Genomic DNA, 13,883 nt, shown 5'->3' with positions numbered 1-13,883 from the left:
AAAGATTTTCTATGGGGTTGAGATCTGGAGACTGGCTAGGCCACTCCAGGACCTTGAAATGCTTCTTACGAAGCCACTCCTTCGTTGCCCGGGCGGTGTGTTTGGGATCATTGTCATGCTGAAAGACCCAGCCACATTTAATCTTCAATGCCCTTGCTGGTGGAAGGAGGTTTTCACTCAAAATCTCACGATACATGGCCCCATTCATTCTTTCCTTTACACGGATCAGTCGTCCTGGTCCCTTTGCAGAAAAACAGCCCCAAAGCATGATGTTTCCACCCCCATGCTTCACAGTAGGTATGGTGTTCTTTGGATGCAACTCAGCATTCTTTGTCCTCCAAACACGACGAGTTGAGTTTTTACCAAAAAGTTATATTTTGGTTTCATCTGACCATATGACGTTCTCCCAATCCTCTTTTGGATCATCCAAATGCACTCTAGCAAACTTCAGACGGGCCTGGACATGTACTGGCTTAAGCAGGGGGACACGTCTGGCACTACAGGATTTGAGTCCCTGGCGGCGTAGTGTGTTACTGATGGTAGGCTTTGTTACTTTGGTCCCAGCTCTCTGCAGGTCATTCACTAGGTCCCCCCGTGTGGTTCTGGGATTTTTGCTCACCGTTCTTGTGATCATTTTGACCCCACGGGATGAGATCTTGCATGGAGCCCCAGATCGAGGGAGATTATCAGTGGTCTTGTATGTCTTCCATTTCCTAATAATTGCTCCCACAGTTGATTTCTTCAAACCAAGCTGCGTACCTATTGCAGATTCAGTCTTCCCAGCCTGGTGCAGGTCTACAATTTTGTTTCTGGTGTCCTTTGACAGCTCTTTGGTCTTGGCCATAGTGGAGTTTGGAGTGTGACTGTTTGAGGTTGTGGACAGGTGTCTTTTATACTGATAACAAGTTCAAACAGGTGCCATTAATACAGGTAACGAGTGGAGGACAGAGGAGCCTCTTAAAGAAGAAGTTACAGGTCTGTGAGAGCCAGACATCTTGCTTGTTTGTAGGTGACCAAATACTTATTTTCCACCATAATATGCAAATAAATTCATAAAAAATCATGCAATGTGATTTTCTGGATTTTTTTTCCTCAATTTGTCTGTCATAGTTGACGTGTACCTATGATGAAAATTACAGGCTTCTCTCATCTTTTTAAGTCGGAGAACTTGCACAATTGGTGGCTGACTAAATACACTCGCCCCCCCCCCCCCCCCCCCCCCCCCCCCCCCCCCCACACTGTACGTCATTTGTTATGTAAGGAAAGGGAAAGGGGGATACCTTGTCAGTTGTACAACTGAATGCATTCAACTGTACAGTCTTGGTCAAAAGTTTTGAGAATGACACAAATATTAATTTTCACAAAGTCTGCTGCCTCAGTTTTTATGATGGCAATTTGCATATACTCCAGAATGTAATGAAGAGTGATCAGATTAACTGCAATTAATTGCAAAGTCCCTCTTTGCCATGAAAATTAACTTAATCCCCCAATAAACTTTCCACTGCATTACAGCCCTGCCACAAAAGGACCAGCTGACATCATGTCAGTTATTCTCTCGTTAACACAGGTGAGAATGTTGACGAGGACAAGGCTGGAGATCACTCTGTCATGCTGATTGAGTTAGAATAACAGACTGGAAGCTTTAAAATGAGGGTGGTGCTTGAAATCACTGTTCTTCCTCTGTTAACCATGGTTACCTGGAAGGAAACACGTGCCGTCATCATTGCTTTGCACAAAAAGGGCTTCACAAGCAAGAATATTGCTGCTAGTAAGATTAAACCTAAATCAACCATTTATCGGATCATCAAGAACTTCAAGGAGAGAGGTTCAATTGTTGTGAAGAAGGCTTCAGGGTGCCCAAGAAAGTCCAGCAAGCGCCAGAACCGTCTCCCAAAGTTGATTCAGCTGCGGGATCGGGGCACCACCAGTGCAGAGCTTGCTCAGGAATGGCAGCAGGCAGGTGTGAGTGCATCTGCACGCACAGTGAGGCGAAGACTTTTGGAGGATAGCCTGGTGTCAAGAAGGGCAGCGAGGAAGCCAATTCTCTCCAGGAAAAACATCAGGGACAGATTGATATTCTGCAAAAGGTACAGGGATTGGACTGCTGAGGACTGGGGTAAAGTCATTTTCTCTGATGAATCCCCTTTCCGATTGTTTGGAGCATCCAGAAAAAAGCTTGTCTGGAGAAGACAAGGTGAGCGCTACCATCAGTCCTGTGTCATGCCAACAGTAAAGCATCCTGAGACCATTCATGTGTGGGGTTGCTTCTCAGCCAAGGGAGTGGGCTCACTCCTAATTTTGCCTAAGAACACAGCCATGAATAAAGAATGGTACCAACACATCCTCCGAGAGCAACTTCTCCCAACCATCCAAGAACAGTTTGGTGACGAACAATGCCTTTTCCAGCATGATGGAGCACCTTGCCATAAGGCAAAAGTGATAACTAAGTGGCTCGGGGAACAAAACATCGAAATTCTGGGTCCATGGCCAGGAAACTCCCCAGACCTTAATCCCATTGAGAACTTGTGGTTGATCCTCAAGAGGCGGCTGGACAAACAAAAACCCAAAAATTCTGACAAACTCCAAGCATTGATTAAATAAAAAATGTTATATGCCATTTAGCAGACGCTTTTATCCGAAGCGACTTACAGTCATGCGTGCATAAATTTTTGTGTATGGAAGAATGGGCTGCCATCAGTCAGGATGTGGCCCATAAGTTAATTGACAGCATGCCAGGGCGGATTGCAGAGGTCTTGAAAAAGAAGGGTCAACACTGCAAATATTGACTCTTTGCATAAACTTAATGTAATTGTCAATAAAAGCCTTTGACACTTATGGAATGCTTGTAATTATACTTCAGTATACCATAGTAACATCTAACAAAAATGTGAAGACCAAAACTTGTGTCATTCTCAAAACTTTTGACCACGACTGTATATGCATCAATAGTTTAAATTAGTTGCATTTTGACAGATAAACAGATGTGACCAGTCCAACCTGCTTTGCCACTGTTCATATCATGTCATTTGAGCCACACTGTGATCGTACCAGACTATTACCTGCATGGCCATGAGTATTGATATAGAGTTGGTACCCCCTTTGCTGCTATAACAGCCTCCACTCTTCTGGGAAGGCTTTCCACTAGATGTTAGAACATTGCTGCGGGGACTTGCTTCCATTCAGCCACAAGAGCATTAGTGAGGTCGGGCACTGATGTTGGACAATTAGGCCTGGCTCGCAGTCGGCGTTCCAATTCATCCCAAAGGTGTTCGATGGGGTTGAGGTCAGGGCTCTGTGTAGGCCAGTCAAGTTCTTCCACAACAATCTTGACAAACCATTTCTGTATGGACCTCACTCTGTGCATGGGGGCATTGTCATGCTGAAACAGGCAAGGGCCTTCCCCAAACTGTTCCTACAAAGTTGGAAACACAGAATTGTCTAGAATGTCATTGTATGCTGTAATGTTAAGATTTCCCTTCACTAGAACTAAGGGGCCTAGCCCGAACCATGAAAAACAGCCCCAGACCATTATTCCTCCTCCACCAAACTTTACAGTTGGCACTATGCATTCGGGCAGGTAGCATTCTCCTGGCATCTGCCAAACCCAGTCCGTCGGACTGCCAGATGGTGAAGTGTGATTCATCACTCCAGAGAACGCGTTTCCACTGCTCCAATGGCGGCGCGCTTTACACCACTCCAGCCGACGCTTAGCACTGCGCATGGTGATCTTAGGCTTGTGTGCAGCTGCTCGGCCATGGAAACCCATTTCATGAAGCTCCCGATAAACAGTTGTTCTGACGTTGCTTCCAGAGGCAGTTTGGAACTCGGTAATGAGTGTTGCAACCGAGGACAGACATTTCTTCCGCGCTACGCGCTTCAGCGATCCTGTTCTGTGAGCTTGGGTGGCCTACCACTTCATAGCTGAGCCGTTATTGCTCCTAGACATTTCCACTTCACAATAACAGCACTTACAGTTGACCGGGGCAGCTTTAGCATGGCAGAAATTTGACGTGTTGGAACGGTGGCATCCTATGACAGTGGCACGTTGAAAGTTACTGAGCTCTTCAGTAAGGCCATTCTACTGCCAATGTTTGTCTATGGAGATTGCATGGCTTTGTGCTCCATTTTATACACCTGTCAGCAACAGGTGTGGCTGAAATTGCTGAATCCACAAATCTCCCCTCATATAAAGATTATTTTGTTTAGATTCATTAAATGGAGCGATGTGGAATTGAAATAGGCTCCGTCCGCTCTTTAATTTTGGTTATCTTCATTTTCCCCCTGGTCTCATTTGTAGTCCTTTGTATACTGCACCTCCTCCAGCTGCCATATGAAGATACAGACAATAGTACAGGGACACAGAGGATATTATATATGGCTGAGTCCCAAATGGCACCCTATTCCCTACATAGTGCATTAATTTTGACCAAAGCCCTATGTGCCCTGGTCAAAAGTAGTGCACTATATAGGGAATATGGTGATTCAAAATGTTTGGAATCTGCTCCTGTTCCTAATCTGGGCTATGAGGGGGTAAGGTGTGGGTCAGGTCAGTCTGTTGCATAAGGGAATTTCCATCGAAAAGCACCTATGAGCACCAACATGTGAAGTTCATAGGAGCATATCAAATTGGGTGTCAAACGAAAGCTAAGAGTCTATAATTATGGGAAATGAAGGCATAGATACATTTTTCAACCATTTAAAGAGAAGCATCCCAGTTAGCTGATGACCACCACATAATGCTAAACTGTGTCTAGAAAGGACTGGAGCACTAATGGTCTGTCACCGTCTATTTTACGGAGCCTAGTGTTTGAAGACAGACGTCTTCTAAGGCAACAGTATCATCACCATGGTGAAAAGAAAGTTGCCTGGATATGTGCTCTTCTCTTCTCATGCCTAGGATGGTCTTTAAGTGTCAGGTTGCTACCTTTGATCAACTAAGATTGGCCTAAGGGTTAACTTTAGGGGATTATGTCTAATTAAATAATTTATTTCCAAAATGCTATATCCACCAATGTTTTACGAGTTTTTTTCAATATAAATTATTGTTTATTAGATAATTTATTCATACATTTTAGATGTGTATGAGAATGAGTTTTTTTGCAAATCGCTATGTATTCATTGTTTAGCTAGAATGGAATGTTCGTATCCTGTATATTTTACTGTGATATGTGGTTGTCTCACCTGGTTATCTAAAGATGAAAGCACTTACTGTAAGTCACTCTGGATAAGAGCATCTGATAAATGACTTAAATGTCAAATGTTTTACATACAGATCTCATATTACTGTATTGAAAAAAAAATACATGATTGTCTCTCTGAAATGAAACCATCAAGTGATAGATTTTAAACAAATACAGTACGTCTGTCATTGAACAACCCCATGCCATAATTAGATAGTGAAAAAACACACCAATATATTTAATAATTTCTTTAAAACAATAAAAGCTAATATATCAGCATTTCTGAAAATGGATATATAGCATTTTGGAATGAAACTCTTCAATTATAGGCAACAGCTAGTTACGCTAATGGAATATTTATCTGTAGACATTTCTCATGATGTTGTGTGTTTGTCTTTCTTGGTTTTCAGATTTGGATACATGTCTGTGTCCATTTATTGTTGTGCACCACATTTGGAGTCCATTCAACTGAATTTGGAAACGCTGTAACAGATGACATCACAAGCATTTCACTATTGGTAAGGTCCTCGGAAGTACTTACTTCTTCAAGCCACCAAAACTGCAAATCAAAGCTCTTTGGCTAATGCTCTTATTGTATTTAGCTGTCTCGATCCAGTTACTGCCAGTATGGTGTTTTATTCTCAACCAGGGATCCTTTCAAAATCAACCATTAGGCTTATGCGTAACATTGTCGCAATGACAGTTGCACACAATTCATTTGTAAACTTTATATTTTGATACATTCATCCATTTAGATTCAGTCATTGTTTCCTAATACCACGTATCCTAATGGGGATTGTAATGAGTCTCACACAGTAGGACTTCCTGCATTAGCATTAGTGTTGTCACGATACCAGAATTTTGACTTTGATACCGATACCAGGTTTAATATCACGATACGCGATACCATCACGATACTCGATACCAAAACAATACCACGGCAAAAAAGGCGTATTAGCCAAAGTCACAGAATGGCACTTGATCCAGACAGATAAACTCAGCTACTGCTCTGTTGGATAGTTGGGCATCATTTGAGTTCAATATCATTACATTTGAAATTTGATGTCAACTTTTTTCAGAGACAGCCATGTATGCATTAATGAATCAATTATAAAATCATACAATTAATTTGGCTTTGTTTCTACCAATCTAACTACATAACGGTAATAATTTATTTGAATGGTAAATCTCTATTGATAAAATGGGGAAATCAAGATGTAGCCTAGGCGATCTATTCACAATACAGGTGAATGCATATTCAATAGGACTGTGTGCATGCAATGACTTTTGAGCTTGTTTCCGCTGCTTTCATAAGGCTACAGATGACAAACAATCTGTTTCCCTTCCATTTTCATAGAAGTAGCAATCTCTTCTTTTATAAAAGTGCATGCTGTCTCTTTAAACCCAGTAATGACATCATTCATGATGAGTCACACGCCCACATAGTCAGTTGAGTTCGGCGAGAAAGAGACGTGACAGACGAAGGGGGAAGGTGTCTTTGGATGGAGACGATTAAGTGAATTAATAAAGTTTTTGGTGACAATCAGCTTTGAAATCAGCATATTTTGCGTCATGGTTTGCATATGATCACAAACAAAGTACTAGGGTAGTGAATTGATGTCAGCGTCATCTGGAAGCTAGCAAGGAAAGTTAGCCTACAAAGCTGGAAGCTTTGCATTGTAAAGTTTTCTAGCCTGTATGGACATTGTTTTGCAATAAGTAATTAACTGTTTCAACATTTCTACATGCCTTGTTGGATTATTCAAGTGTGTTAACTTCTGTGCAGCATGAGTTGGGAGCCAACATGTTGCATGAATGGTGCGCTCCCGCTAAGGGGACATCGGCTGCACTGATAGGCAGACTTGATCCTCTCAATCAGTATACGACATGAGACACATTTGAGAGAAGTAACGAAAGTAACAACAATTCTACTATAGAACTGTTTTTTAATGTTCGAGTATCAAAAAAGTACTGAAGTTTTGATATACTGTGTAATACTAATTAGCATTAGTGTAAATCAGTAGTTTAATCTCTGAGATTTGTTCTGGTAACAAACCCAAATGTTCCCCAAACATTTCTGGTAATTTTTTTTGATATTGTCTGTTTTTGAACAGAAACAAAATATACCTAAAGATTACAAGATTCCTGTGACATACATTCCGAAAGAAGTGGTGAGAATTTTTTTTTTCTTATTCAATAGCATGATTACTCTATTATTATAACTTCAAATGTTTGTATTCCTTAGAAAATATATTTGAATGTCTATGTTGCCTGACTTTTTTTTTTGAGGATGGACTAAAATTTGTAAATTTCAAAACTGTCCAGTAGCCATGATTCTTATTTCCTGATTCTTGTTTTCTTTTTCAGGGTGGAATGTGTTGGGTATCGCTAAATGTTTTCCACTTGGAACTCAGTTTACGAGGATTAGCAGACAAGTTTGGAAACATTTCGTCCAACAAATATAATATCAGCATATTGATCGAAATGCTGAAAGAGACGCGATATCACATGAAGAACTTGGTATGTTTTGAGCTTTGGTTCTAATACTAATAATGTAACTGCGTTAGCTCCTATGATAGAGCAATACAAGAGACTAGAATAAATTAATAAAACAGGTTTACACAAGTTCTTAGCACAAATAGCCCAGTGACCACATCATCTTACATCTGAGTTGTCTGCAATAATGTCTTGTGAGGACTGGGTCATCTGTCAGGTAGAGCAGGTATTCACAAAGGGACCTGGGGATCTCTCGTAGTCTCATGAGAGTAAAGCAATACGTTCATAATGTACAGTAGGTGTAATAAATTGTTAAAGCATATTACTCATATTATTCTGGCTAACTTCGCTCATAATCCAATAGGAATAATTAAGTCCCCCTTGTCCTGAATAAAAAGACAAGATTGAAGTTACTTAATTTTGGGCTCAAACATCCGTCCAGCTGTGTTCTTTGAACTATTTGCTGCATGGCTAAATGAGAGCACCATTGGGGGACAAAAGTTAAAACTAACGTGTTTTATGTTTTGAATTTCACATCATTGAGATTATTATTCCCCTTTTGTATCCTCAGGAGGCGATCACGTACGATTTTGAGTGCCACTACAGAGACGAGCAATGGCAGACAGGACACTATTTTCATTTTGTTGAAGATTTTCTAAAAACGGCCCGTTCGAATAGAGATTCGCCAGAAGAATGTGATCCACCTCCCTGTCCCACAACAACAAAGGCAGCAACAACTACAATAACAACACAATACCCTACATCAGGTAAATGTTGAAGCATTTAAAAAAAAAATGTAAATGTTATCCAACGTCATTGTTGCATTCGCTCATATTCAGATAGTGGTCAATGCTGATATGGTCATAGGAGTCAGCTCTCAGTTTCAATCTTGCTAAGTAGTCTAAAATATCCTGTGGTGGTCTTCATATGCCAGAATTAAAAACTACTATTTGTCTTCTTTGGTGGATGGGCACCGGTACCTCTCCATTAAATTATTTCTCTTGTGAACAGACTTTCTTTTTAGTCAGATCTCTTTTTAGTTTTTTTTGTGTATTTTTATCTGTGTCCTATACAGAATATTCTCTCTATTTTCTGTTCAAAGAACTTCACATGACAAAACATGAAATGTACCAGGTGCTTGGAAGGTCCATTGTGACATTAGTGCTTCAGCCGAGTCACAGAACCAAAGGAAGATGTCCCCCGATGGACCCCTTGAAAGGGAAGAAAAATACTGAAACCGCATCTGTGATGGGACTTTTTAGCACACTCTCGCTCTTGCTGTCTGTGATTTATTTGCTGCAAAGAGTAGCAATGTAATGCAACCCGTCAAACTGGTGTAGGCCTACTACAGTAGCTACCTTTCCTCAATTCAGGAAGTAAACCAAATGTAAATTCAATAATAGAAAAAAGGGCACTTTAATGACTTCTCAATAAACAGAAGTAGAAGCTATTTTTACATTTCTGAATTTTTAATTTAATATTGAGTCAAAAGGGATCATTCCCTTCATTTGCTAATTGGTTAAAAGCCTGTGTCACTTGATTTATGAAGAGTCTGCAGGGGGAATGGCATTCATCCTTAAAGGCTTTAGTCTAGTCACATTACAGTTCTTGTCTAAACTCATGTTTTATGTTCTTAATTTAGAATAGATTTTTGGTAGCACTTTACATTTCAGCTCGGTAATAACATGGTAATAAACATTTAATTGCTAGGTTGCCAATGTAGTTTCCTCCAAGTCCTTTCCTGACATCCCAACTAGCCTGTGGTGTGTTACCTGGAAACAGAGAGAACCCAGAATCAGTGCTGGAAAACATTACTCATTTCTCTTTAGTTCTACCGTTATCAGACCTGGGTTAAAATATGTGTATTTGTTATTTAAATATTATTTTCTGTGAGTATTTGAGTATTTTCAAATTCATAACCCAAAACATCTACTTTTATTTTAGTAGTTGAATGGTCATTTGTAAAAACCAAATAGTTGATGCACAAATACTCTGACCTCAAATTATTAATTATTTCAAATATTATTTTCAAATACCTGGGTTACATGCATGGGAGTGTATATGAGTCAATGTATTTGAGTATTTTCAAATACTTTCCAAGTGTATTTCCAAATATTTTCCAATATTCAACTACTTCTTTTTTTAAATAAAGGTTGTCTGAATACTTGTTTTGAAATGTATTGAAAAGTAATTGAAATACCTAAAATAGTATTTGAACCCAGGTCTGAATGTTATTATAACAAAAAATGTAGGAAGAGTAAAGCAAGCTACTTTTGTCTTTCTATGTGAAGGCTATTTACATAACCTAGAACATTTGGAGGATGTCAAACACTGTCAATTAGGCTACTAGCTATGTTGGTTGTTTTGATTTAATTTTGGCTCTAGGTTTAGGAAATGTCAGATACAGATGTTTAAAAAATGTAAAATACTCCAGCTTGAACTTCCCTAGATAAATCAGCACCACCCACCTTGTCAGCACTGCACAACTATTATTGGCCGGCACTTAGTCTGTCTGCATGCTGCTTTCTAGTGATCTAGTTCCCTCTCCTTCACCTGGAATCCATAAAGTATAAAACATCCTGCTAGCTGGTAGCTAAATAGCCAAACTAGCATTGCATCACAGAATCAGAATCTCCTTTATTCGCCAAATACATTTGCATGTACAGGAATTTGACTTGGTGAAATGGTGCTGCCACAACAGACAGACAATAAACATACAGACAACATATATAGACACAGACCTTACACAATCCACATACAGTATGTGCACTATAAAACTGAAGCTCAAAACTACAGAATACACTGTAAAACACTATAATCTACATTATAACGTATGCATGTAGAGATGTATAAAATAAAATGTTTACAAGATGATGCGCAATGGGGGAAATATACAGTGGGGGAAAAAAGTATTTAGTCAGCCACCAATTGTGCAAGTTCTCCCACTTAAAAAGATGAGAGAGGCCTGTAATTTTCATCATAGGTACACGTCAACTATGACAGACAAAATGAGAAAAAATAATCCAGAAAATCACATTGTAGGATTTTTAATGAATTTATTGGCAAATGATGGTGGAAAATAAGTATTTGGTCAATAACAAAAGTTTCTCAATACTTTGTTATATACCCTTTGTTGGCAATGACACAGGTCAAACGTTTTCTGTAAGTCTTCACAAGGTTTTCACACACTGTTTCTGGTAGTTTGGCCCATTCCTCCATGCAGATCTCCTCTAGAGCAGTGATGTTTTGAGGCTGTCGCTGGGCAACACGGACTTTCAACTCCCTCCAAAGATTTTCTATGGGGTTGAGATCTGGAGACTGGCTAGGCCACTCCAGGACCTTGAAATGCTTCTTACGAAGCCACTCCTTCGTTGCCCGGGCGGTGTGTTTGGGATCATTGTCATGCTGAAAGACTCAGCCACGTTTCATCTTCAATGCCCTTGCTGATGGAAGGAGGTTTTCACTCAAAATCTCACGATACATGGCCCCATTCATTCTTTCCTTTACACGGATCAGTCGTCCTGGTCCCTTTGCAGAAAAACAGCCCCAAAGCATGATGTTTCCACCCCCATGTTTCACAGTAGGTATGGTGTTCTTTGGATGCAACTCAGCATTCTTTGTCCTCCAAACATGACGAGTTGAGTTTTTACCAAAAAGTTATATTTTGGTTTCATCTGACCATATGACATTCTCCCAATCCTCTTCTGGATCATCCAAATGCACTTCAGACGGGCCTGGACATGTACTGGCTTAAGCAGGGGGACACGTCTTGCACTGCAGGATTTGAGTCCCTGGCGGCGTAGTGTGTTACTGATGGTAGGCTTTGTTACTTTGGTCCCAGCTCTCTGCAGGTCATTCACTAGGTCCCCCCGTGTGGTTCTGGGATTTTTGCTCACCGTTCTTGTGATCATTTTGACCCCACGGGGTGAGATCTTGCGTGGAGCCCCAGATCGAGGGAGATTATCAGTGGTCTTGTATGTCTTCCATTTCCTAATAATTGCTCCCACAGTTGATTTCTTCAAACCAAGCTGCTTACCTATTGCAGATTAAGTCTTCCCAGCCTGGTGCAGGTCTACAATTTTGTTTCTGGTGTCCTGTGACAGCTCTTTGGTCTTGGCCATAGTGGAGTTTGGAGTGTGACTGTTTGAGGTTGTGGACAGGTGTATTTTATACTGATAACAAGTTCAAACAGGTGCCATTAATACAGGTAACGAGTGGAGGACAGAGGAGCCTCTTAAAGAAGAAGTTACAGGTCTGTGAGAGCCAGAAATCTTGCTTGTTTGTAGGTGACCAAATACTTATTTTCCACCATAATTTGCAAATAAATTCATTAAAAATCCTACGATGTGATTTTCTGGATTTTTTTTCCTCAATTTGTCTGTCATAGTTGACGTGTACCTATGATGAAAATTACAGGTATCTCTCATCTTTTTAAGTGGGAGAACTTGCACAATTGGTGGCTGACTAAATACTTTTTTTCCCCACTGTATATGCAACAGTCAACTGGTGGCAGAGCACAGAAGGCAGAGCAAAGAGCAATGTGCAGTTGTAGGATACAAGTGCAGGGTGAAGAGTCTGTGGATTAATATTGCAGAGTGCAAAGTCCATGAGTGAGAAGATCATCGTGGACCAGGTAGCCATGGTAAGGGCCACGGCGTGGGGGAAGAAGGAGCTGTTCAGGTGGCGCAAGGTTTTAGTCGTGATTGACTTTAACATTTTTACAGAGGGGAGTCTTTGGAATAGTGGGTGACCAGAGTGGAAGGGGTCGACGAAGACCTTTCTGCACACTTCCTCGCCCTGGAGTCGTGCAGGACCTCGATGGAGGGCAGGTGGCAGCCGATGATCCTCTTAGCAGACAGGACAATTAGTTGAAGTTTGCCCTTGGACCGGGCAGACGCATTCCCGAACCAGACAGTGATCGAGGAGGTGAGGCTGGACTCACTGATGGCTGCGCAGAACCGGATCAGTATTGTCTGTGAGAGTTTGAATTTCTTCAGTTGGCACAAGAAGTACATCCGCTGGTGTGCCTTCTTGGTGATTGCTGTGATGTTGTCCTCCCACTTGAGGTTGTGGGAGATGATGGTCCTCAGGAATCTGAATGACTCAGCCGTACTTACAGCTGAGACGTTGATTTCAAGGGGGATAGGTGGTGAGGGATGCTTCCTGAAGTCAATCACCATCTCCACAGTTTTGAGTGTTCCGCTCCAGGTTATTATATCACACGGTATAAAACTATTTTTACACAATGCCATCTCATTGCTTCTAGTTCACTAGCATCACAACAACATTAGGCAAGGATTTATGAAATTAATTAATTGTAGTGGAGCAGGTGGAGAGTGTCAAGTTCCTTGGTGTCCACATCACCAACAAACTATCATGGTCCAAACACACCAAGAAAGTCATGAAGAGGGCACAACAACGCCTTTTCCCCCTCAGGAGACTGAAAAGATTTGGTATGGATCCCCAGACCCTCAAAAAGTTCTACAGCTGCACCATCGAGAGCATCCTGACCGGTTGCATAACCGCCTGGTATGGCAACTGCTCGGCATCCGACCGTAAGGTGCTACAGAGGGTAGTGCGTATGGCCCAGTACATCACTGGGGCCAAGCTTTCTGACATCCAGGACCTATATACCAAGCGGTGTCAGAGGAAGGCCCAAACAATTGTCAAAGACTCCAGTCACCCAAGTCAGACTGTTCTCTCTGCTACCGCACGGCAAGCGGTACCGGAGTGCCAAGTCCAGGTCCAAAAGGCTCCTTAACAGCTTCTACCCCCAAGCCATAAGACTGCTGGACAATTAATCAAATGGCCACCCGGATTATTTGCATTGACCCCCCCCCCTTGTTTTTACACTGCTGCTACTCGCTGTTTATTATCTATGCATAGTCACTTTACCCCTACCTACATGTACAAATTACCTCGACTAACCTGTACCCCCGCACATTGACTCGGTACCGGTACCCCCTGTATAGATACTCATTATTGTTGTTTTATTATGTTACTTGTTTTATTTTTTACTTTAGTTTATTTAGTAAATATTTTCTTAAAACTACATTGTTGGTTAAGGGCTTGTAAGTAAGCATTTCACAGTAAGGTATTCGGCACATGTGACAAATACAATTTTATTATTAAACCGTAGCTCTCATCAATACATACTGTAGCTAGCTACTTGAACACAGCATGCACTAAACACAGACTGAGGAAAGA

At 41.1% G+C, this 13,883-nt stretch overlaps 1 protein-coding gene across 1 annotated transcript in view; it reads left to right on the top strand.

Moving 5' to 3' along the window:
* Window positions 1–13,883, top strand: part of LOC311137091 (uncharacterized protein) — a 78,388-nt gene that overhangs the window by 50,522 nt on the left and 13,983 nt on the right. Inside the window, exons 2-5 of the mRNA XM_084171424.1 lie at window positions 5,591–5,698; window positions 7,295–7,351; window positions 7,548–7,700; window positions 8,248–8,443. Of these exons, the coding sequence (XP_084027550.1) occupies window positions 5,591–5,698; window positions 7,295–7,351; window positions 7,548–7,700; window positions 8,248–8,443 (514 nt within the window). The remainder of the gene's footprint in view (window positions 1–5,590; window positions 5,699–7,294; window positions 7,352–7,547; window positions 7,701–8,247; window positions 8,444–13,883) is intronic.

This window comes from Coregonus lavaretus (genome assembly GCF_964263955.1).
Source record: "Coregonus lavaretus genome assembly, chromosome: 11".
In the NCBI taxonomy this organism is placed as follows: Eukaryota; Metazoa; Chordata; class Actinopteri; order Salmoniformes; family Salmonidae; genus Coregonus; species Coregonus lavaretus.
Note: the sequence above shows the minus strand (reverse complement) of the source record. Positions and strands in the feature narration are given on the sequence as shown.